Below are 26,475 nucleotides of genomic sequence, written 5' to 3'. Positions count from 1 at the left end.
TCAGTGCTGGGTAAAAAGGCATGCAACCAAGTCACCAGCCTCCTTAAGCTGGACACAAGGCATGCCTTGGCTGCAGAAAACACGTAATTAGCAGTTACACATTTTCATGCTGACAAACCAACGATTAACAAGGATGATTAGAGTCTGGATGGAACCAAAGCACAAGCTCTTTGCCTTTTGGATGCTGACTCAAAAGCCACAAGCACACACATTTCCCCACGGCAGGGGCATACCGCTGGACTTCAGCTGCTTGGGTCTCTCTCGCTCCTGGACGGTAGACTTTGGCAAAAGTGGAGTAAGGCCTCGGGACTTGGTGGGTCTCATGTAGCCTTTCAAGGGTTCTGCCATTCGGCTTTTATCTTCCTTCTTCCCTTCTCCTGGTGCCTTCGGCTCAGACTTTTCGGTCATTTTGTCAGGGGCCTCCGAGATCTTATCTTTGGGTTCTGGGAGTTCCGGATCCTTGGAAGTAGGCACTACGAACTTATCTACTGCCCACGACGGAGGACCTACAGCTCTGCCGTCTGGGAAATCTGACTGGAATTCTGGTGTTGCCGAGGAAATATGTTCCGATTCAGTGATTTTAGAAGCCGGACTAACTTCTTCCACTTTATTTTTTTCACTTTTTGGAGGCAAAAGGGCCCTATCTACCTCCTTATTCAAACTGTCTGGGTCCTTGGAATCTCGACTGTCAGCATTTTGGTCCTCACAGAAACCGGGCTTTTGTGCTTTGTCTTCCAGTAAGTCAGGGATTTGAACTGCAGCAGAACCTTCCTCAGACTCTTTCTTTTTGTTAACTGAGTGTGTTGGAAAATTATTCATATCTGCACATGCTTCTAGGACTCTGACCTCACCTGGTAGGCTCTGGTCTTCTACTGGCACTCCAGAAAGATGTCCCTTTGCGAGCTCTGTGATTTTTTCTATTGAAGGCTTAGATGCAGCACTGGGCACTGACTCAGATCCTCCCATCACAGGTCCTCCATCCATCCCTGCTTCATTCTTCATGGGATCAGCAAGCTCACCTTTATTCGTAAGACAGTTACCTCCCTGGCTCTTAACTGTTTCTACGGCTGCTGTAAAAGTGAGGGCAACCCCTCCTCCCGTGCCTGCAGAAGGCCTAACAGCGGAGGGGGCCTTGGGTCTTTCCTCACCTGGGACTCCATCTTTGCTGCAATTATCTACCACTAATAATTTGGGTATCTGGGCCAGAGAGGTCTCTTGCCCACTTTCTGCCAAGAGGTTTGGAAAAGAATCACCCTCCTTTACTACTTGAGAGGCAGGAGTGGGCAGTCCTTCACAGGCTGCTGACTCCAGAGCCTCTGGAGGGGCTGACTTATTCATCAACCCTGGGAGTGTTCTGGGGCAGGTAAAAGTGATATTTCTATTTTCGTCCACATAGCCCATTCCTTCAGTTCTGTGGTCCCCTGTGGTTTCCATGGGAACACGTATTTTTGACGCATCTATCCTATTCTCCAGAAGATGCTTCTCGGGAAAACTATTTTTAACCTTTTTACTTTTTCCATCATTGCTCCTTTCATTTGGTTTGTAAGCATGTCCCTTGGCTGCATTGGTCTTATTCTCTATAGACAGTGCTGAAGGGACAAATCCTGTCCCCTGGATTTGGCCTTGGCAGCTCACATCTGTCACCTTGGTAGCTGGTTCAATAACAGTGGAGTCCTTGACTATGTTTGTCTTGTTCCCACCAAGAGCCCCAAGCTCAAAAGAATTAACCTCATCACTCCTCCCCTTTCGGTCACCTACTTCCACTGTGGGAATAGCTGATGTACTTGGGGACAAAGGATCCTGATTTAAAGGGAAAGCGAGTCCTACGTGTTTGTTTTGATGAGGAGTACTCCCAGCATCTCTATCCTTCCCTACAAAAGGTGGGTTGGGGGTTTCTTCCTTGCTCTCCATTCTAGCAGGCTGTATGGAATAATTATTTTTGAACTTTTTGTTTTTCCCCTCACTACTCCTTTTTTTAGGCTTTTCAGAAATCCAAGGAGCTGCCTCACTACCCATCCAAGGACACTTTCCTTCCTTGCTCTGGCTATTGACACCCTTATCGACGGCTGCGGCCCCTCTTTCTGTTCTAGCGCTGGAAGTCTGAGCTGTGCCTGACCCATTTCCCAAAGGAATCAACATGTGTGAGGTGCTGGCCCCCCTAGTGTCAGCCGTCTCTGGAGGCTCCCCCATCACCACCCCCTCAGTGAGACTCACTATGGTCCCTGGTTGCTTTGAAGAACCCAGCTCCTCACTCTTCTCCCCGGCAGGCGTTCTTTCAGTTTTAGGGGCTGGCTCACTTGGCACAAGAACAGCTGGACCATCCTTCCAGCTGTCCACAAAAAATGGTGGCTCAGATCTTGCTCTTCCCTTCCCAGAACTGGCTCTCACCCTCCCAGAACCTGCCCTTGCCTTCCTGCTTCTGCCATCGCCTGCCATTCTCTGAGATGGCTCATTCTCTAGCCCAGGTGTCAGAACTAACATCTCGTCCTGAGGCTGCTTGGAAGCCAAGATGCTCATCTCTTGGCTTGGCTTTGGAAGAGCTTCCTTTGTTAGTTCTTTAATCCCTTCAGAAAACCCTGTCTGTTTGTCTTTCTGCAATTTAGTCACTTTACTTTCATCATTCCCTTCTTTTAGACTACTTCCTAACGAGGTACCTGCTGGCAAAGTGGGTACCAGATCAGGCAATTTTTTTGCTGCTGTGGGTTTTGAATCCCCACCCATGGCCTCTTGGTCCAAGACAGGAGAGCAACCCTCTTTGGGTCTGGTCTCCAAAGGAATTTCTACTTTGTGTGCAGAAACTTCTGTCAAGGGTTCTTTCAGACCAGGTGAGCCTACTGTCCGGCTTTCATCCACAGGAGTCTTCAGGTGGGGTGTAGACTCTGGTTTGCCTTCACCTGGCTGTAGCCATTTCTGGTCCTGGCCCAGTGGTACTGACTTGTTACCACTGACTTTCGCTTCTCTTCCTGGCTTAGGCTGAGAACTTCCTGCAGTTTTCAGGGGTTCTTCCAAAGGATACAAAGGAACGCTGAGACTTTCTGAGACAAAGTTCTCAGCTACCAGTTTGGCGGCTCTGGACTCCACTTCACATTCCTTTTTTAAATTTTCTCTGGATGCCAGTCCATATTCTGTGCCCACTGTGGGAGGCAGGGTGGGGAGAACCCCTGATTTCTCTGGGTCTGCTGTAAAGGGATGACCTTTATGGTTGTCTGCACTGTTGTCATCCCAAGGTCCCCCAGCCCGGGGTTGAGAATATCTCTTTTGCTTTGGTTTCTTCTTTTTTTTCTTCATCATCATTGGTGGGCTTTCTATCTCCCAGGCCTCCCTGCCAAGATCTCGCTTGGGTTCAAGGAAGTCAACATGAGTAGTTTTCCTTTGGTTCCCAGGCTCACCATAAGTAGACGGACCAGGGACCCAACCCAACTCAGACAAAGAGCAGGGGCCCAGGCTGGGATTGAGAGTCTTCCACGGAGAAGAGCCTCCCAGCAGCTCAGGAGGGACCCTGGCAGGCCTGGGCCGAGTGGACCTGCGATCACTGGGTCTGCACACTTGTTTGCCTTGTGTGGGAGGGGTACCTGTAATACATGAAGTTGGCCAAAGTTCCAAAAAAACTCCTTGTTATTGTTTCTTAAAAAAAAAAAAAAGTCCATTTACTGACTCAGTTAAGTCTATTTTCACCAACCCACACACTGATTGATTTAGGAAAACAGTTTTTTTCTAAAGTATTTCTCACTCTTAACTGGAATTAGCAAATCAACAAAGATCATCATCTCAGGTAAAGAAAAAAATTCAGAGATCTTCAATAGGTAGTGCCTGTAAATCTCATCTGATATTTATATTTGTCATTATTTTTAATAGGTACATAATTCCCAATTCTGCAACAAGATGGTAAGCTCCTATCTCTTTTTGGTGACATTTGTTAATTAACTGAATGAAATATATATGATTTTGGACAGAATTTATAATTCTAAGAGTCTGTCACCAATATTATATTAATTAGTTGTCAGGCTAACCAGATCAACTCTGGGAAACAAAACAGGAGGCCAGACTTATGCTGGGGAGGTAGCGGGGCGGGGGGAAGAAAAGAAAAAAAGATACTGAATTAGTATTTTGGCCAAAGAAAAATCCTCATCATTCCAGAACCAAAGCCTCCTACTTTGAAAGACAAATGTGTTAGATTTCAATGTTCTGTTCCTAAATGTACTTCCTGAAAGACAGAAAAATACACATAATGCCCAGTAGGTAGAATGAGAACAATTAGGATAACCACCCTTAGAAAAGTTTCAGGAAATCAACTGCTCCAACCTCCTGTCGCCAAGTCAATGCAGCATGGATTTAAGGTCCTAGAAAGAGTCCCACTGAGAGCAGGTCTAGGACAGCTTTTGTCAAGTCTGACCCAATGAAATGATTTCAGAGAACATTAGAACACTTACATAGCACCGTTTGTTCTTGTTTTTCCCTCCAATGTCCTCCAAATCCTACCCTTGATTTAACACCTCAGGTCAATTACTGCTTCTCTCAAAAAAGTGCTGGGCTTTAGTACTACACAACATTTATTAAATTTAATTTGGCAATTAACCAGCAGCTATTTGGTGCTATCTCTTATACTATTTATTGAATTATTATATAACTCTTTGGTTTCAGAGTTCACGCCTGGCAACTTTCCTCACCATCCAGGCTATGATATAACAACACAAGGGCAAGGACCCAGACTTAGATAACTATATGCCTCAGCATGGTGTACTTTGTACATGATAAGGACTTGATAAATCTTTATTGATGTATTTGTCGCTAAAACAACATTTAAAAAGATCGAAATTTATTTAGCTCCTACTTGGGGCTAGACAGTATATAAGCACTACAGAATCTCAGTGACGTTAAGTCATGGTCCCTGTCCTCAAGTGCACATTCTAATCAGTCACAGAGAAGTGAGCAGAGAATCATTAAGTCGATAATCATACACACATGCTTTGGGCTTACATCAAAAACACGTAATCTTAAAGTTCACTGAATGACTGAACTCCAAGTTAGAAAGTACCTTGGAGCAGTGCCTCTCCGAGTTCAGTGTATACAAGAATTATCTGGAGAACTTGTTAAAATGCATATGAAGGTCTGAGGTGGAATCCAGGATGATGCATTTCTAACAGGCTCCCAAGCAATGCAGATGCTGCTGGGCCACGAAACACACTATAACTAGCAAGGGTTTACTAGCAAAGGTTTATAGAACATTTGACCAACATATTCCTCTTATAGCTGAATAAACAGAGAAACAGGGAAGTTAAATAACCTGCCCAAGACCACACAGCACAGAATAGTGGACAGCTGAACTGAGTTAAGATTTAGATGTCTTGAGTTGATGCGATAATTTAAAAATATGTAAGCAGCTGACTTTCTGCCTAAACAAGATAAAAATCTGTCTAAGAAAGAGAATGGACTTCATAAACAATACTGCTAATTAAACCGCCACAAAACCAGGGACAACGTCGACCACCACCAACCCATCGCTCCCAGTCCAGGTGGTTTCAGAGAGTCCACTGTGTTTCCCTCGCTTACCTGAGGTCTCTGAAGGAAGGTCGGAAGGTTGACTACTGAATGGTTTCTTCTGCTCTTGTTTCTCTAACACATAATCCTCATCTGTCGGCAGGTTGGACTTCTGGCCCACGGCTGTGGCTGGATCTAAATGTAACAATAAAAACCACACAGGTTTTAGAGTAGCACTACTTTAGCTCTTTTTCCACCTTTCAGAAACTGGAAGCAGGAATAGTTTTGGAGGAATGAGAGATGCTCCTCTGAGGGCAGCAGAGAAATGGAGTGGTAGCTGGAAGGTGAAGCTGGGAAACTGTTTTGTTTTAAATGGGAAATATAAATATTTGTATGTTGGTGGGACTGATTCAATGGACAGGGGGAAAAACTGGTGAGTGGCAAGAAAGGGAAGAATGGCTAGGGCATCCTAAAGTAGGGAAGAGGAGGTGGGGTCTAGGGGCAAAATGGAGATCAGCCGTAATCAGGAGCAGGCACCGTTTACTGCCAGTAATGGGAGTGAGGCAGAGACTAGGGGTACAGTACACAAGTCGGCAGACAAGGTGGCAAAAGTCTGTGAACGTTCTTTTATTGTTGAAATTACCAACAAGGAAAACAGATCAGCAGAGAAATAAGGAGGGAGATGTTGGAAACTGGAGGAGGATGAAGGTGAGAAAGATCGTCTAGGAGAGCAGCAATGTGTGTAGACTTGCAAAATACAGTGTAATTGTCTTTATTTTATCTGGTACGACATTTGTCCCTCACCTTTCTGGTGAGACCCTGGGAGACAGAAATACTGAGTAAACATAAACCCATACCTGGAGAAATGATAAAAGTAGATGCAGCTGACTGCCCCTCATCCTTGAGAGATTTTAACTGGGACTCCTCACTTATTTCTTCCTGTGACCGTGCAGTGTCCATGTCCTTAACTGGAACTGGTGTCACCTCTGTTTCTGAGAGTACTGCAACATCCTTGGCTGGACTCACACTGTTGGCCAGAGTCACCTCTGTCCCAGGGGGCGGAGCCACATCCTTAGCCAGGGTTAACTCTGTTTCTGGAGGTTGAGGCACATCCTTGATCAGGGTTACTTCTGTTTCTGGGGACACAGCCACATTCTCACCCAGAGCCATCTCTGTTTTTGGAGGTGAAACCATGTCCTTGCCCAGGGCCATCTCTGGTTCTGGGGATGGAGCCACGTCCTTCACTAGAGCCTTTTCTGTAACTGGATGTGGAGCCATATCCTTGACTGGGGCCACCTCGGTTTCTGGGGGCAGTGCCACATCCTCAGTCGACATCACCTTGGTTTCCAGAGGCAGCGCCACATCCCCAGTCAGGGCCACCTCTGTCTCTGGGGACAAGGCCACCTCCTTGGCTGGGGATATTTCTGTGGATGATACAACATCCTTAGACAGTGCCACTTCTATTTCTGAGAGTGATACCACACCCTTGGCTGGGGCCATCTCTCTGTCTGTGGGTGGCACCAGGCCCTCATCTGGGGACACATCCATTTTTATAGGTGGGGCCCTCTCTGTTTCTTTGAATGGTAATACATCTTTGGCTGGGGCTACCTCTGTTTCTGTGGGCAGTACCATGTCCTTGGCTAAAGAGACATCTGCTTCTGTGGACAATACAGCATCCTTAACTGGGGCTTCTTCGGTTTCTCTGGGTAGTACCATGTCCTTGACTAGGGCCATATCTGATTCGATAGGTGATTCCATGTCCTTAGCCAGTGTCACATCTGACTTGGTAGATGGTTCCGTGTCTTTAGCCAAGGCCACCTCTGTTTCTGTGGCCTGTGCCATGTCCTTGGCTGGAGACATCTCTGTTTCTCTAGATGGTGCCATGTCAGCAGCCTTCAGTCCCATCATGATTTCCAATGCTTCTGTTGATGCCCTCTCTTCTGCTGATGTCACTTCTACCTCTTCAGCTGGCTCTACGGGAAATAAGTTGGAAATTTAGGACCCATCATTGTGTGCTCGTAGCTCTGCATTCAAAACTTATTTTCTGAGAGCATAGGAGTATCTAGATTTTGTGACCATAACACCCTAAACAGGACTTAAAAAGCTGTCTAGTTAATGTATTTGTGCCTACTCTCTGATAGTCCCAGTACTGAGAAGAACAGGATATTGAGAGAGTAAAGAGTGGAGGAAGAAAGGAAAAGGAAAGAAAAAAACACAGGTTTAAAAACAACAACAACAACAACACAGGCACACAATTATTTTAAGAATGGGAACTGGTGGGACATCCAGGAAAAAACCTCCGAGTCCTAAGTATGTACTCAATTAAAAAGGGATTTTCTCTGCCCTTGAACTCCAAGTATTGTATTTCAACCACACCTTCATTCCTTCAGCTGTGAAATCAGTAAAGGAATAAAAGCATTTGTGATAGTTCTGAAATTTTTATCTATACTGCTCTACGTTGCTAAAACTTAAGTCTGATTATTTAAATTGACTAAGACTCTATAACCATGAAGTGATAAAGAGGGGTTCTAATAAGTTACCTGCTGTGGGCTGCAGAGGGTGTGTCACGGCCTCTGGGGAAATGAAGGATTCCGAGTGTGGAGAGTTTGGGGCTTCCACAGGCCACCCCTGAGGTCCAATACTTGCAGGAGCAAATGTGTCACAGGGAAACAGACCTAATATTGAAAACACAAACAAACAGATTTTTGAAAACTGGGTCAATAATAGGGAGAAAAAGGCGTATGATATTTAAAATCAGCTTTATACATCTGCCTTTGGCTCAGGTCATGATCCCAGAGTCCTGGGATCGAGCCCCATGTCGGGCTCCCTGCTTAGCAAGGAGCCTGCTTCTCTCTCTCCCTCTGCCCCTCCCCCTGCTCATGCCCGCTTTCTCTCTAATAAATGAAATCTTAAAAAAAAAAATCAGCTTTACATATATTGCCATAATGACACAAGACCAATGAAAAACAAAGCAAGAAAGTTTTAAAGTAAAAACCACTGACGTTCTTCAGGGTTCTGGCAAATTGTTAACTGACTGTCATGTCATTAGTCAGCATTGATTGGCTACCTTCTACATTGTATTGTGAAGAGTAAAAATACCAAAGACTGAATGCTAGCACCAATAAATATCACAACTGATACAACATAACACGTAGTAAGGAACTGAGAGTCTTGATTTCCTCATCTGTAAAAGGAAATCAATGCCTCCCTCTGCAACATTACAACAGTTTTGTGAAAATGCTTTATAAATTATTAAGAAATAGACAACTGTTAAGGGATTGTTATTATGCTGTGCTCTAAGACATAATAGGGGATTTACTATCACATGGTCCTTGCCAGCAAGAGTATTACAATTTAGCTAGAGAGGCAAGACAGACATGTATCAACCACTGTATAGTATGGACTAAGTGTTCTAAGAGTTTAAAAACAACCATGAGGACCAGAATAGTCACAGAAGGCTTCAGAGGAGAAGCAAGAGCAGGAAGAGAGGAGAGAGTAGTCAATTTCAAGGATGGAGAACACTGAGCAAAGAAAGGTATGAAAATGCCAATAGGACAAGAATGTTTCTGCGACTACAAAATTAGTTGGATTCAAGTAGATGTTGCATACCAGAAAGGGAAAATAGGATTGGAACAAACAATGGAAGAAGGACCTGGAAAGCCAGAGACATCTAGACTTGAAGAGAAAAAAAATAGAGTGTCTTAAGGTCTTAATGAAAATGAGGTGATGAATACAGAACAGGGACCTGGTGACCAAATCAGCAGGTATATTTGGAATGAATTTAAAAGGGAGCAGCCTAGGTATAAAGTGATAGGGGCTTTACATGGGGGAAGGCAGAGGGAGCATAAAGGAAGAGAAGATGCTGTAAAGAAGTCAATGGGACTAAATGACTCACTAAAAGCTGAAAAGCATCGGGAGACTACATAGAAAGCATCAAGTCAACCCATTTAACATCCTTCCCCCTAGAGATCTGCAGTCCAAAGAGAGGCACAAATGCAACATATTATTAGCCATGACCTTTACAAATACAAAATTACAAGCATTGTTGGAAGTGGGACTTACTAGTGATAGGTACTGAAGGAAACCTGAAAGTCACCACCAAAATATGCCTCTTTGACATAAAAATTATTTTGAGCTGAAGGCAAGTAGGGAGCAGTAAACCTAGAAAAACCTCTCCACCTTCTGCTTAAAGACAGGATATAAATTCTCCACTTCCTGGACCCAGACTCTTATCAGCCCAGAGAGGGCAGCAGAGGAATCTGCACACAAACCTTACTCCATCAGTTCCCTCCCATGCATTTTCTTCCCCCAGTTTGGCACTCATGAAAGCCTAAAACTGCTTTCCTTTGTCCTGTTATTTCTTTATACATTTACTGTTCTTTGTTGAAGATGCTAACCAAAATTCTAAGCTACCACTTTGAGTCACTTTTCACCCGTATGATGGATGCTGCATGTGTTAACAAATTGTCTCCTGTTAATCTTTTTGTTTTAGAGTCCCAGCTGACAACCTAAGATGGGAGGAAGTTAAGTTTTACCTCCCCCACAGTATCCTGGCCACATTCATGTTAAAAGTTACACAAAACCAGGAATGAGGATACTACTAATTGAGAACTAAGATCTGTTTAATGTTTACTAAGTACCAGATGCTATGAGAAGTGCTTTTACAAAATTTTATTTCATTATCACCACATCTTTAAGGTAGGAACTATTGCTGGCCCCATATTGTAGATAAAGAAATAAAAGTTTAGAGAGGATATAACTTACCCAAGGTAATGAGCTAGTAAAATGTGGAGACAGAATCTGGCCCTATCATATAGTATTCAAGATCTCACAAGAGGAGGTGAGCAGACCCTGAGCACCCCAACTGCTGAATTCTCTCCTGAGCCCAATCTAGGTAGAGCCTTGTTACAGCCAGAGCCAAAAAACATGACTTTGCCTAGTGGTTAACTTCAAAGGTGATGGGTAAAAGGCCACATTAACTGTTGGGAGTTAAGCAATAAATCCAGTTGAAGACATCATACCATAACTGTCTTGCAGGGGATCATTTTGTTCTGTAAATGCTGAAGCATTGGTTGTTCCACTGGGGAGAAAGAGAAAATCCTCCAGGCCATCATCATGGTGCATCTTAAAGGGATCTGGAAAAAAGAAATTTAAAACTCATTCCCAGTGAATACAACTAAAAAGATTAGCATTCCTTATCCTATGATGAGTATTGATTGGTTACATGTGTCATCAACAGAAGTTAAATAAATTGAGAAAATATGTAACGGAATATGGTAGAGATTACCTTATTCCTTTGTTACAAGTTAAGAATATATAATCTCATATTCTCTAAGATTTGATTATCTGAATCAGCCAACAAATAAAAAACTAAAGGCACAACTAATGCTCAATTCTATAATATGCTAAGAGGTGAAATTACAGATATAATTAAACTCCAATATATATTTAGACATTCATTTTAGGTTATTAAGAAAAAAAAAAAAAAAAAGACAGCCAGACAAGTAAAAAAGACATTTTCACCTCATTGGACATCACGAAGAAACCTACTTTTAAGAAGTTGTCTGAATGAGACAAGGTGAACAGCTGGCATCTTCAGAAGAGAAACTCCAGAATCATGAGTTGCCATTAGTAAAGGCACTCAAAACATCAGGGAAACTCTATGCCTTTTTTTTTTTTTTTAAAGATTTTATTTATTTATTTGAGAGTGAGAGAAGGAACACAAGCAGGGGGAGTGGGAGAGGGAGAAGCAGACTTCCCGTGGAGCAGGGATCCCGATGCGGGGCTCTATCCCAGGATCTGGGGATCATGACCTGGGCTGAAGGCAGACGCTTAATGACTAAGCCACCCAGGCGCCCCAACTCTGTGTCTTCTTACATGAGAAAAAAAAGCAAAGCCAGTCAGGCCAAGCAAGAATTTTGCTACTAAGGGACACTTGTTCTGATGAGCTCTGGGTGTTATATGTAAGTGATGAATCACTAAATTCTACTCCTGAAACCAATATTACACTAACAAGAATTTTTTAAAAAGATTTTATTTGTTTATTTGAGAGAGCACAAGAGTGGGTGTGGAAGGGCAGAGGGAGGAAAAGCAGACTCCCCACTGAGCAGGGAGCCTGATACAGGGCTCGATCCCAGGACCCTGGGATCATGACCTGAGCTGAAGGCAGACACTTAACTGACTGAGCCACCCAGGCGCCCTGAACTAACTAGAATTTAAATAAAAATTGCCCTGTGTGCTCACTGCTACTAGCAAGTCTACTTCCATCCTTGAGCAGATAGATCAGCATGTATTCCAATACAAGTAAAGGATAATCAGCCTTTAACTGTGGATACTGTTTCCAAATTTATTTAAAGTTGCTTCCTTTCTTTTTGATCTTTAGTCATGAAATGTTCACAAGAGGGGCGCCTGGGTGGCTCAGTTGTTAGGCGTCTGCCTTGGGCTCAGGTCACGATCCCAGGGTCCTGGGATCGAGCCCCGCATTGGGCTCCCTGCTCAGTGGGGAGCCTGCTTCTCCCTCTCCCACTCCCCCTGCTTGTGTTCTCTGTCAAATAAATAAATAAATAAAATCTTAAAAAAAAAAAAAAAGAAAGAAAGAAAATGTTCACAAGACATTTCTGCCCTGATACAGAAATGAAATATTAAGAATGCCATAGTCAACAGAACTTTGAGAAATGGACTAAATGATTTGTGATTTAATCTTTCTGATATTCTAGATGGGGAGATTTGTGATCTGCATGGTTTTATTCTGGGTACTAGAAATGGGGCTAATAGTGTTTAGTCCCTGCCCAGTCATAGGAAAATTCTTTATTCTTTACCAGAGACAAAATAAAAAATAAATAAATAAATGAATAAAAGAATTCTGCTTCTAAGAAGGCCTTCTCAAAATTAGCACACATCTGAATTACCCTGCAGCCTTAAAGAAACACTGATTGCTAGGCCCTAAGAATCTGCTTTCTAACTAGTTCCTTGGTAGATGCTAGTGACTCATTCCCTTAAGGTGCTTCATTTGTCAGCGGCAGATGCATAAAAGCCTAGGCCTTGGGACAGTGTTCATTCCTGTGGCTCTGAGGCAGCTGTACCACCCTCCTCTAGCAAGAGATGGCAAGATCAGAGGAGACTGTGGCACTGGGAAGTATGAACAGCGGAAGGCAAACTGAGAAACTGCTGGGGGTGGAGGAAGACCCAAAGCTGCTTCTCGAGAACAGCAGGGGAGCTGGGAGATGAGAGAGATTACAACCATTCATGCTGCCCGGTACCCCGGGTTTGGAAAGGCTCCTCCTAACACTTCCACTGAAGGAAAACACAACGCCTAAACCATCAAGGACAGTAACTGCTGTATGGTTTGCACATTAGGATGGGAGATGTGCTACCTTGCATGTAAAAATGAATGGTTTCTACAAAGTTCTGTCATTTATTTATTATGTTTTTTCTGGATGCCTCTAATATGACAGAGTCTGTGTGCTCTAAAAACCCAGAGATGCATAATAAGGTCAGGGCTGAGAACATTTAGCAGACAGATATTTTAGTTCAAGTCAAAGATCTTCACCTGGTAAATATTTCAGCTGAGAATTGAAGGACCAAGTGGTTAAAGGGATGAAGACCTTTTCTCTATCCACATTCCCCCCACTTAGTGACCTTATCTAATCTCACAGTTTAAAATTCTGTCCGTAAGTTAATAACACTCAAATTTGTACCTCCAGCCATCTAGACCTCACCCCTTATTTCTTGATTTTCATATCAAATTGCCAATTCTTAATGTATAAAATAAAGCCAAAACGTAACATGTTTCCCAAACTACCCCTCATACAATCTTCCCATCTCTAATGGCATTCTATCTTTTTAGTCAAAAACATTGGAGTCATCCTTAACTTCTCTCTTTCATATACCATTCCCAATTCATAAGAAAATCCAGCTGAGCTGACCTTCAAAATGTCCCCCAGGATCTATTTTCCCCACCTCCACTGATTAGTGTGTCTCGCGCAAGGCTGTATGTAGTCAAGGCACTGGCCAAGGCTGTGATCATCAGAAGACTTGACAGGGGCTGGAGAACCTGTCTGCACAGCGGCTTATTTACATGGCTATTGACTATAGAGGCCTCTGATTCTCACCTACATGGGTGTCTCCATAGCAACTGGCTATCCCCAGGGTGAGTAAACCGAGAATAACCAAGATGGAAGCCACAGTGTCTTTTATAACCTAATCTTAGAAATGACATACCATTATTTCTGCCATCTATTCTACTGATCACACAGGCCAAGCCTAGTATGATGTGGGAGGTTACTACACAAAAGTGTGAATACCAGGAGTTGGGGATCACTGGAACCATCTTGGGGGCTGACTATCACACTTGGCTTTCAAGACATTATACTCTTCCAAGTTTTCTCCAACCTCAAAACTGGCCATTCCTTTGACGTTACCCTTGCTGGTTCCTCTTCTTCCTGACTTTAATAGTACTAATTAAAAATGACTCACAAAGAAAATCTCTGGCTAAGATAGCTTCGCTGATCAATTCTACCAAACATTAACAGAAGAATTACAACTAATTCTTCATAAACTCTTCCAGAAAAACCTGAAGCAGGGAGAACACTTCCTAACTCATTCTCTGGTTGGTATTTCCACAGAATGTTAACACCCTGATATTACTCTGATACCAAAACTAGACAAAGACATCATAAGGAAACTACAGAGCAGCATCTCTTCTAAATATGGATGCCAAAATCTTCAACAAATATGTTTATGAATGTGCCAGAAAATAACACAAATTATACGCCATGACTAAATGGGATTTATCCCAGGAATGCAAGATTGGTAATCAATGTAATATATACGTATCAGTAGAATAAAAATTAAAACCACATGATCATTTCAATAGATGCAGAAAAACCACTTGACAAAACCCAACACCCTTTCATGATAAATCAAGTACTTGACAAATTAGGAATTGAAGGCACTTTCCTTAATCTGATAAATGGCATCTGCAAAACATACTCTGCTGACACCATACTTAATGGCCAAAGACTGGATGCTTTCCCTCTAAAGAAAGTAACAAAACAAGGATGTCTGCTCTCACCACTTCTAGTTAATCATTGTACTGAAGGTTCTAGCCAGGAAAATTAGGCAAGAAAAAGAAATAAAACGCATCAAGATTGGAAATGAGGAACTAAAATTACATTTGTAAATGACATGATCATACATGTGGAAAATCCTAAGGAATCCACTAAAACTACTAGAACTAATTAATTGAGCAAGGCTGAAGATACAAGATCAATATACAAAAATCAATTGTATATCTATACCCTTCCAATGAATAATCTAAAAATGAAATTAAGAAAACAATTTCATTCATAGCATCAAAAAGAATAAAATACTAGGAATAAATTTTATAAACAGGGATATAAAATTTATACTGTGAAACTACAAAAATACTGTTGAAAGAAATAAGATATAAATAAATGGAAAAACATTCTATGTTTATGGATTGAAAGACTTAATATTATAAAGATAGCAAAACTCAATTTGATCTATAGATATAGATATATCAATATCTATATTGATAAATATATATCTATATTTATAGAGCTATAAATTCCTGTAAGAATCCCAGCTGATTTCTTTATAGAAATTGACAAGCTGATTCTAAAATTCATATGGAATCACAAAAGACCCAGCCAGAATAGCTAAAACAATTTTAAAAAAAACAACAAAAACAAACAAAAAAAACAACCCAACCCCACAAAAGTGAGGAAAACTCACACTTCCTAACTGCAAAACTTACCACAAAGCTATAGTAATCATGACAGTATAGTCCTGGCATTAGGACAGACAGACAGATCCAGTGGAATAGAACTAAGAGTTGATGAACAAAATTATGTATCTATGGTCAACAGATTTCAGCAAGGATGCCAAGACCATGAAATGGGCAAAGAACAGTCTTCAAAAAAATGCAGCTGGGACAACTGGATATCAACATGCAAAATAATGAATATGGATCTCTCTACCTCTCACCATATACAAAAATCAACTTACAATGGATCAAAGACCTTAATACAAGAGCTAAAAATATAAAATTTTTAGAAGAAAACATAAGGATAGGGATGCCTCGGTAGCTCAGACAGTTAAGCATCTGCCTTCGGCTTAGGTCATGATCCCAAGTCCTGGGATAGAGTCCCGCATCGGGCTCCTTGCTCAGTGGGGAGCCTGCTTCTCCCTCTGCCTGCTGCTCCCCCTGCTGCTTCTCTCTCTCTCTCAAATAAATAAAATCGTCAAAAAAAGAAAAAGAAAACATAAGGATAAATGTTCATGACCTCAGATTTGGCAGTGGAGTCTTAGATATAACACCAAAGCATGAGCAACAAGAGAAAAACTAGATATATTGGACTTCATCAAAATAAAAAACTTTTATGGGTGCCTGGGTGGCTCAGTCGGTTAAGCGACTGCCTTCGGCTCAGGTCATGATCCTGGAGTCCCGGGATCGAGTCCCACATCGGGCTCCCTGCTCAGCAGGTTGTCTGCTTCTCCCTCTGACCCTCCTCCCTCTCGTGCTCTCTCTCATTCTCTTTTGCAAAAAAACAAAAAAAACAAAAAAAACTTTTATGCATCAATGGGCACTATAAAGAAAATTAGGAGACAACCCACAAAATGGGAGAAAATATTTGCAAATCATAAATCTGACAAGGGTGTAGTATATAAAGAACTCTTACAGGACAACAACAAAAAAGATACACCAATTAAAATTGGGATAAGGATCTGAATACACACTTGTCTAAGGAAGATATACAAATAGTCAATAAACATATGAAAAATAAAAAGATAATGAACATCATTAGCCAAGAGGAAAATGCAAATTAAAATCATAACAAGATATACCACTTCAATCCCAACTAGGTTAGGTTAAATTTTTCAAAAGGGAAAACAAGGATTTTTAAGGATGTGGAGGAATTACAAACCTAATCCACTACTGGTGGCAATGTAAAATTGTACAGCTGCTTTGGAAAATAGTTGGGCAGTTCCTCAAATGATTCAACACTGAGTTATCAAATGATCAGCAATACCAATCTAGGTATAAACCCATGGGAAATGAAAATATATGTCTACACAAAAACCTGTACATAAACGTTTAAAACAGCATTAGTGACAACAGTAAAAGAAAAAAAATGCTAACAACCTATATATTTATCAACTGATGAACAGATAAACAAAATGTGGTATATCCATACAACGGAATATTATGAGTTCCTCTGAAAGAATGAAGTACTGATCTGTACCACAAAATGCATGATCCTTGAAAACTTGCTAAGTGAAAAAGCCAGTCACAAAAGACCACATATGATTTCATTCATATAAAATGTCCAGAATAGGTAAATTTAGAGAGACAGAAAGTAGGTTAGTGGTTGCTTATAAAAATGTTTTAAAGTTGATTCTGGTGATGGCTACACACACACACACACACACACACACACACACACGAATATACTAAAAATCCACTGAATTGTACACTTGATTTTGTTTTTTGAAGATTTTATTTATTTATTTGAGAGAGAGAGAGAGAGCATGAGTGGCGGGGGTGGAGGAGCAGAGGGAGAGGGAGAAGGAGACTCCCTGCTGAGCAGGGAGAACAACATGGGACTTGATCCCAGGACTCTGGGATCATGACCTGAGCCAAAAGCAGATGCTTAACCAACTAAGGCACCCAGGCGCCCCTGAATCGTACACTTTAAATAGGTGAATTGTAGGGCGCCTGGGTGGCTCAGTTGGTTAAGCGACTGCCTTCGGCTCAGGTCATGATCCTGGAGTCCCTGGATCGAGTCCCGCATCCGGCTCCCTGCTCAACAGGGAGTCTGCTTCTCCCTCTGACCCTCCTCCCTCTCATGTGCTCTCTCTCATTCTCTCTCTCTCAAATAAATAAATAAAATCTTAAAAAAAAAAAAAAAGGTGAATTGTATGGTATATGAATTATGTCTTAATAAAGCGGTTTTTAAAAATTACCATATATTGATATACCCAATAACTGGAAAATGGTATAGAACATCAAGTACTAGATTATTTGGAACCAGCTATGAGCACCTTGTAATAAGTTAGATGGTAAAAAAGAAGCCATATATAAGTGCAAACAAAAAAACTGAGCTCTCAACCTGGCATGGAGCCATTGATATTACTCCTTTGAGGTCCCACTGCAATCCATTCCGCCACCATTTCCAGCTGTAGGCAACTACACATATGCTTTTTGTCTCTACAGAATAGTTTGATTTTATAGAAATTGGGTATGAGTCCTAGTTTTCCCTCCTGTCAAATGAGAATAATACATACTTGCAGAGTTAGGTAAGAAACACAGAAAATATGTATAAAAAGGCTCTAGCCCTGTGCCTGGCACACAAAACAGACATTCAACAAATGGTGCTACTATTACTGTAATAATTCCTTTTCGAAGAATTACGATTCTACAATACTACTGACCATTTAGTCTTCAATGAATATGAATTTCAGTTAAGTTACTCAAAACACGAAAGGGAGAGATATGGAGAGGCATGCGCATCAGAAGAAGGGATTGAGAGAAGAAAGGGTCAACTAAATGTTCAGGGCAAAGGGTTACACTCTGGTTGTGCTTTGCAAGCTATATTTAGGCTAAAAAGTTTTATCTGAGTGGTGGCTACAAATTTTTCATGTTTGTGTCATCACTCATACTGAACAGTCACAGGCAAGCCTGCACTTACCAGTCTGGGTAGGATTCACCAATTGTTGTGGTTCAAAGCAAAAGTTTGTGTTTTCTGGCCAGTTCTGGATGTTCTGATATCCCTGGTAGGCCATTTTCTCTTCAAGGAATGGAGTTGGAGAACCTTCAGAGAGAAACACCAAACAAAAGTTACAAGGTATCACTGTCTTCTCCACTAGAATTGAGTTTTTTACTGTCTTCTCCTCCACTAGAATTGAGTTTCTACTAGTATCACAGTTAGTACAATATGACAAAAATCATACCTACCTAGTGCATTTTCAAGAAATTTTTTTTTAAATTTTAAGACAGAAAAACATAATCAAAATACTGGAAGTATAAGCCTGTTACAAGGTTAAAAACACCGCAGGTTATCTTCTGGGTATGGTATGTGAAAAGGTTAGTGATTTTTACCCACAAAAGAACAAGTACAAAATTTGACAAAATTGTCAACAGCAATCATTTCAAGTCACCAAAATTTTTAAAATGTCAGATCTAAATAAATGGGGAGATATATACTATGGTCATTAATAGAAGACTCAATATTGTTAAGATGGTGATTCTCAAACTGACAATAGATTCAAGGCAACTACAGTTAAAAGTCCCAGCAGAATTTTTTGAAGGTGTCAACAAGCTCATTCCATAATTTATATGGAAATGCAAAAAACAAAAACAAACAAACAAAAAAAACCACAGAATAGACAAAACAATTTTGAAGAAAAGAACATTGGAGGATTTAAATGATTTGATTTCAAAAGTTACTACAAATGTTTAATAACCAAGTCAGTGTGGTATGGACAACACATTTGATAAATGGAGCAGAACAGAGTTCAGAAGGAAAACTACGTTAAGTTGTGGACAACTGGTTTTTAACAGAGGTGCCAAGGTAATTCAATGGGGGATCATTTTTTCAACCAATGATACAGAAACAACTGGTCACTTACCTCACACCATATGCAAAATCTAACTCCAAATAGATTAAGAACCTAAATGTAAATGGGTGAAACTAAAAGAACTTGTAGAAGAAAATATAGGAGAAAAAAATCTCTATGACCCTGGACTAGGCAAAGATTTCTTAGAAATGTCATCACAGGCAGGATCCATATAAGGAAAAAAAACTTGTGAACTGGACATCATCAAAATTTACAGCTTTTGCTTTTTAAAAATACCACTAAGAAAATGAAAAGAGAAGCCACAGATTGGGAGAAAATATTTGCAAATGACAAATCTAATAAAGGACTGTATGCAGAAGAGATCAGAATCTCTTATAATTATACTTATGATCTATTATTAGGTAAGTTTTACAAGAAACAAGTTCATTTATCACCTTAAAAACAATATTTATAAGTAACTTAAATATTGGTACATACTATGTGTTCAAAATTGTTTAAACATTTAATATGTTTAAATAGCTACTGAAATAGCTACTTCAGTCTTTTTGCTTATTTTTGCTCATACTTACAACAAACAATGTGTAAAGTTTTAATCTTATTTCCCTTACATTTTGTTGTTCTGATCATATTTAATAAAATGTTATTCTTCGTCTGTTGAGTCTAATAATAAAAAATTAAGACTTGAAAAAAAATCTCTTATACACAATTATAAGTCAAGCAACTCAATTTTAAATGGGCAAAAGATTTCAATAGACCTTTTCATCAAAGACAATACACAAATGGGTAATATGCACATAAAAGAAGCTCATCATCATTAGTCGTTAGGGAAATGCAAATTGAAATCACCATGAGTTGCCACTACACTTGAGAACCACTAAATCAAAAAGACAGACAATACCAGGAGTTTGTGAGGATGCAGAGAAAAAGGAAATTTCTTCCATTCCTGGAGGGAATGTTAAATGGTACTACTTTAGAAATTAATTTCATGGTTTCCTTCTCTTTATGAACAGCTTAGTTGAGATATAAATTTACTGTTTTAATTAAGTGTAGCATCCAGGGGGGTTTTAGTACATTCACTGAGTTATACAACCACCACCGTCTAACTTCAAAACATTTTTATTACTCCAAAATCCTATACCAATTCACCTTTCCCACCAGCCCACTGGTGGGAAAGTTTATAGTTTATATATTCATTCAAAATATATAGTTTATATGTTCATCTATTGACATCTGATTGTTTCCATTTTTGGCTATTGTTAAATAATGCTACTATGAATATTAAGTATAGGTTTTTGTGTGGGAATGTTTCCAATTCTACTGGCTATATGCCTAACCGAGTTTCTAGATCATATAGCAACTCGTATGTTTAACATTCTGAGGAACTGCCAAACTGTTTTTTGCAAAGTGCTTATGCCATTTACAATCCCAACCAACAATGCGTCAGTTTCAATTTCTCCACATCTTTACCAACACTTGTTGATCTTTTTTATTTTAGCTATACCAGATGTGGGTGTGAAGTGTATCCCACTGTGGTTTTGATTTGCATTTCCCTAATGACTAGTGATGTTCTGCATATTTTCAATTGCTTATCAATCATTTGCCTCTTTTTTTTTTTAAGAAACGTCTATTCAAGGGGCGCCTGGGTGGTGCAGTCGGTTAAGCACCCAACTGTTAGTATGGCCTGGGTCATGACCTCAGGGTTGTGAGATCAAGCCCTGCGTTGGGCTCCACGCTCAGTGTGGAGTCTGCTTGAGATTCTCTCTCTCTCTCTAAAATAAACAAACAAATCTTAAAAAAAAAAAAAAAAAAGCCTATTCAAATCATTTACCTATTTTTTATTTTATTTTATTTTTTATTTTTTTTTAAGATTTTATTTATTTGACAGAGAGAGACACAGCGAGAGAGGGAACACAAGCAGGGGGAGTGGGAGAGGGAGAAGCAGGCTTCCCGCGGAGCTGGGAGCCCGATGCGGGGCTCGATCCCAGGACCCTGGGATCATGACCTGAGCCGAAGGCAGGCGCTTAACGACTGAGCCACCCAGGTGCCCCTACCTATTTTTTAATTGAGCTATTTGGGCTTTTTTAATTGAGATACACAGTTCACTTTCTTTTTTTAATTCAAGCATAGTTAACATACAGTTACATTAGTTTCAGGTGTACAATATAATGATTCAACAATTCTATACATTACTCAGTGCTCATCACAAGAAGTGTACTCTTAATCGCCTTCACCTATCTCACCCATCCCCCCAACCTACCTTTCCTCTGGCAAGCACCAGTCTGTGCTCTGTATTTAAGGATGTGTTTCTTTTTTATCTTTGTTCATTTCCTAAATTCCACATATGAGTAAAATCATATTGTATCTGTCTTTCTCTGACTGATTTATTGCACTTAGCATTATACCTCTAGATCTATCCAAGATCCTTTTTCTTAATGATGTCCTTGGAGCATAAAAAATTTTTAATTTTTATAAAGTCCATTTTTTTTTGAAGATTTTATTTTATTTTTATTTTTTTAAAGATTTTATTTATTTATTTGAGAGAGAGAGAATGAGAGACAGAGAGCATGAGAGGGAGGAGGGTCAGAGGGAGAAGCAGACTCCCTGCCGAGCAGGGAGCCCGATGTGGGACTCGATCCCGGGACTCCAGGATCATGACCTGAGCCGAAGGCAGTCGCTTAACCAACTGAGCCACCCAGGCGCCCTGAAGATTTTATTTTTAAATCATCTCTACACCCAATGTGGGGCTCAAACTTACAACTCCAAGATCAAGAGTCACATGCTCTTCTCACTGAGCCAGCCAGGCACTCTGATAAAGTCTAATTTATCTGCTTTTCTTTTGCCACTTTTGCTTTGGAGTCCTAAGAAATCACTGGCTAACCCAAGTTCGTAACGATCTATGCCCATGTTTTCTTCTAGGAGATTTTTCCTTTTACTTCTTATATTTAGGTCTATGATCCATTTTATTTTTTTATATGGTATTGGGTAGGGGTCCCAACTTTATTCTTTTGCAAATATAGATAATCCAAGTTTCCCAGCCCCATTTGTTGAAAAGATTATAGCAGTCTCCCTTTTTGGTGGGGGATATGTTCCAAGACCCTCCCCACCCCCATGGACACCTGAAACTACAGATAGTACTGAGCCCTATATACACCATGTTTTTTCCTATTCATACATATCTGTGATAAAGTTTAATTTATAAATTAGGTACAGCAAGGGGATGAACAACAATAACTGGTAATAAAATGGGACAATTATAACAATATACTGTAAATAAAAGTTATGTGAATGTGGTCTATCAAAAGATCTTATTGTACTATATTCACCCTTCTTGTGATGATGTGAGATGATAAAATGCCTGTGTGATGAGATACACTGAGGGGAATGATGTAGGCATTGTGACGTAGTGTTAGGCTACTACTGACCTTCTGTTACGTCAGAAGGACTATCTGCTTCCATATCGCAGTTAACCACAAATACCTGAAGCCAGGGAAAGCAAAATTGTGGATATGGGGATACTACTGTATTCTTCCCCCACTGATTTATTTTGGCACCCTTGTTGAAAGATGTAATCTAGAAAGATGTAATTTCTATTTCTAGACTTCGACAGTTTCTTAAAATGTTAAACAGGTCTGACCCAGCAATTCCTAGGTATCTATCTACCCAAGAGAAATGAAAACACATATCTACACAAAAAAGAATACATTAATGTTCACAGCTGCATTGTTCATAACAGCTAAAAATTAGAAACACAATGCTCAATTGGTGGAATGGATAAACAAAATAGGGTGCAAAAATATAGTGGAATATTATGCAGCTATAAATGGGAATGAACTACTGAAAACACTACAATATGGATGAGCCTTAAAGCATTATGAAATGGGGCGCCTGGGTGGCTCAGTTGTTAAGCGTCTGCCTTCGGCTCAGGTCATGATCCCAGAGTCCTGGGATCAAGCCCCACACATCGGGCTCCCTGCTCCATGGGGAAGTATGCTTCTCCCTCTCCCACTCCCCCTGCTTGTGTTCCCTCTCTCACTGTGTCTCTCTCTGTCAAATAAATAAATAAAATCTTAAAAAAGAAAAAAAAGCATTATGAAATGTGAGAAAAGCAAGACACAAAAGACTAAATATTGTATAATTCTGTTTACATGAATTTTCTAGAAAAGACACAACTTTAAAGACAGGAAGTAGAAGAGTGGTTGCCTAGACTGTAAGTAGGAATGGGAACTGAACACAAATGGGCCCAAGGGAACTTTGAGGGTGATAAAAAATATTCTAAAAATGGATTAGGGTGACTTTAGTATATACCTTCCTTGTTAGGGGTAGGAACTTTTGTTGACACGGGCATAAAGGCAAATGAAAGAAGTTTTGAAAGGCTGAATAGCCACAGTACCAAAGTTTAAAGTTTCCCTACTGTCTTCCTTCTGGAAAACAGACGAGGACCTAAGGAAGATGTGGCTGGGAGAAGGAGAAGGCTCCGCCACAGGGTACTTATAAACTTCTACAGCTAATACACCGACCGCTAACCTCAAGGCAAAGTGGGAGTAGAAATGACAGGACTCCTCATTAGCAGCCAACTCATCAGGCTGCCTCTAGGTACAAATGGTCCCCTTCAAGGTTGCCCTTTATTTTCATGTTTCATAGAATCATTTAAATCTGATTTCACCTACATGTAGTGATTTGGGGGAAAGGGACAGAAGAAGAATAAAACAAAATCATTTATCCTCGATTTGCATTTACTCCTCTCCTGGGACAATATTGGATATCGGAAGATTTTTTTTTCTATAAACATTTTTACTTAAGCATAATAAATCTGTGGATTTACTTTCCGTGCCTACAAGAATGGAAGGTGAATAATATACTCTAATTTTAATTAAGATATTTAATTATCATTTTGTAACTAAAACTCTTCTTACATAAGTAAAACACCAAATCCCTAAGAAACTTATCTGCTGGTAGGACAGTTAACATCACAAATGGCAAACCCTCCTGGGTTCTGTGTCTTAACCAGAGCCTCTAGCCAGAGTGGTTTCTCTCTGGAGGTTATTATGGGCATTGACCTGCTACAACTAAGAAACTTCTGCTGTAAGTAGTAAGAAAAGGAAACACATCAATTCTTCAAAAGAAGATAAGACTTTTTCCGAACTTTAAGCAATGTTTGTCACAACTGTCTTTTTAAGATGGAAACTGATCATCATAATTGTCTTTCATCAGTGACAGCTTACAATGGATGATACGGAGATAGGACACACATAGCTATTCCCTAAGTCAACTCTCACTAATTGACAAAGTACAAAAGTAGACACCTCCTGTTATGGTACAACTTGGGGCAGGGGAGAAGAGAAAATCTTACCAATACAGTTCAGGTCTGGAGGTTACTACCAGCAGGGATGTCAACAGCCTGTAATGGGGTCCTGTATATTCATGTCTAAGCACCTCTAGAGGTTTGAATAGTCAACTCTGTCTCCTCCAAGCACCTCTTCCTCCTTCTATTCTCTCCCCCAGTATGCTTTCTTCTTTCTGTCCTTCCTTTAGCTTTAAGAGAGCCAGCTTTGTTTTTAATTCTTTAATTTTTTTAATTTTTGAGAGAGAGAGAGTGCATACGAGCATGCACACAAGCAGGAGGTGGGTGGGGAAAGGGGGAGGGAGGGGTTTTTTTGTTTTGTTTTTTTTTTTTAAGTTTTATTTTAGGTGCAACTTGGGTGGCTCAGTCAGTTAAGCATCTGCTTTCAGCTCAGGTCATGATCCCAGAATCCTGGGATCGAGACACACGTCGGGCTCCCTGCTCAGCGTGGAACCTTCTTCTCCCTCCCCTCTGCTCCTCCCTGCTGCTTGCTCTCTATCCTGCTCTCTCTCTCAAATAAATAAATGAAATCTTAAAAAAAAAAAAAAAGATTTGAGAGAGAGAAAGAGCTTGCATGTGGAAGGGAGGAACAGAGGGAGAGAAGTCTTTTTTTTTTTTTTTTTAAGATTTTATTTATTTATTCATAAGAGACAGACAGAGAGGCAGAGGGAGAAGCAGGTTCCCCGCTAAGCGGGGAGCCCGATGAGGGACTCAATCCTAGGACTCTGGGATCATGACCTGAGCCGAAGGCAGACGCATAACCATCTGAGCCACCCAGGCGCCCAGAGGGAGAGAAAGTCTTAAGCAGACTCTGGACAGAGTGTAGAGCCCTTTTGCGGGGCTTAATCTCATGACCCTGAGATCAAAACCCCAGCTGAAACCAAGAGTTCCACACTTAACCAAATGTGCCACCCAGGTGCCCTGGAGAGACAGAACCTTATGCAGGCTCCATGCCCATTGTGGAGCCCCACTCAGGGCTTGATCTCACCACCCTGAGATCATGACCTGAGCCAAAATCAAGAGTCGGGACATTTAACCCACTGAGCCACCCAGGTGCCCCAAGAGAGCCAACTTTAAACAGCATTTCAACACATGGGAGTTCTGCAGAGCTGACTGCTGTCAAATATGGTTCGTTGTGTGGTTTAATTTTCTGTAATACCTAATATGTATTCATCACTATTTCAGCATAGAGCCAATTTTATATAGACCACATACCTGTTTTTACACAGTCCTAGAGACGTGGGGAAAATATTCAACAGAGCCAAATACGAGTTGAGGCCGTGGTTAAGAATGGGAAAATAAGGAGCACACCAATTTGAATGAAAAAAGTTTATGGAGGACAGCATTTCTTCATAGAGGGCCGCTAGAGAATAGCTAGGATGTCAAAGGCCAAAAAGAGCAGACCCCAAGATTTGTCAGCCTATATCCCTTCCAAAGGGAACTGCCCTACTCCTTTCCAGGCAATCCTAGTGCAGAGGTCAATCACGGTGTTTCTGCTTTCCTGACCAAAGAAGTACACTTGTGATTAAACCAGGACAAAAGTCCTTTGGAGAAAAAAAAATTTTTTTTTAAAGATTTTATTTATTTATTTGACAGAGACAGAGACAGCGAGAGCAGGAACACAGCAGGGAGAGTGGGAGGGCGAGAAGCAGGCTTCCTGCTGAGCAGGGAGCCCGATGCGGGGCTCGATCCCAGGACCCTGGGATCATGACCTGAGCCGAAGGCAGACGCTTAACGACTGAGCCACCCAGGCACCCTGGAGAAATTTGATATACAGACATTCTGACATTTTGGATCTTGAGCCATAATGATACACCTAGGCTGCCAGTGGCCCTCTTTCCCACCTTGAAAGAGTCTGCCTGAGAATGAAGCCAAAAAGAGGGCAGGGGAGAACAGAGGGGAGACAAGAAAGAGTAGGAGAGAGGGAGAAAGGCAGAGTGTGAGTGAATGAGTGAGTGAAGCAGAGAAAGAAAGAAACAAGGGGAGGAGAGAAAAGCAAGAGAGAGACTTATGAGCCAAGTATGATTCTAGAAGTCTTATATGTTAAAAAAAAA

The 26,475-nt window shown here is 40.8% G+C and overlaps 1 protein-coding gene across 17 annotated transcripts in view; it reads right to left on the bottom strand.

Moving 5' to 3' along the window:
• The window catches only part of MAP4 (microtubule associated protein 4), a 200,285-nt gene that overhangs the window by 48,489 nt on the left and 125,321 nt on the right, over positions 1-26,475 (bottom strand). For 9 of the 17 annotated variants that reach the window (XM_045862517.3, XM_054504786.2, XM_054504787.2 and 6 more), the window contains 6 exons: positions 18,192-18,314; positions 10,500-10,613; positions 8,019-8,153; positions 6,336-7,451; positions 5,551-5,673; positions 234-3,572 (listed from right to left, as the gene is read on the bottom strand). In XM_045862517.3, the coding sequence (XP_045718473.1) occupies positions 234-3,572; positions 5,551-5,673; positions 6,336-7,451; positions 8,019-8,153; positions 10,500-10,613; positions 18,192-18,314 (4,950 nt within the window). The remainder of the gene's footprint in view (positions 1-233; positions 3,573-5,550; positions 5,674-6,335; positions 7,452-8,018; positions 8,154-10,499; positions 10,614-18,191; positions 18,315-26,475) is intronic. The other 8 variants (XM_054504798.2, XM_054504790.2, XM_054504791.2 and 5 more) reach the window with 1 other exon arrangement.

Source organism: Mirounga angustirostris, unplaced genomic scaffold (genome assembly GCF_029215605.1).
Source record: "Mirounga angustirostris isolate CCGP_5_RB_7025 unplaced genomic scaffold, mMirAng1.0.hap1 SCAF_1, whole genome shotgun sequence".
Lineage (NCBI taxonomy): Eukaryota > Metazoa > Chordata > Mammalia > Carnivora > Phocidae > Mirounga > Mirounga angustirostris.
This window is presented reverse-complemented; position numbering and strand designations above follow the sequence as displayed.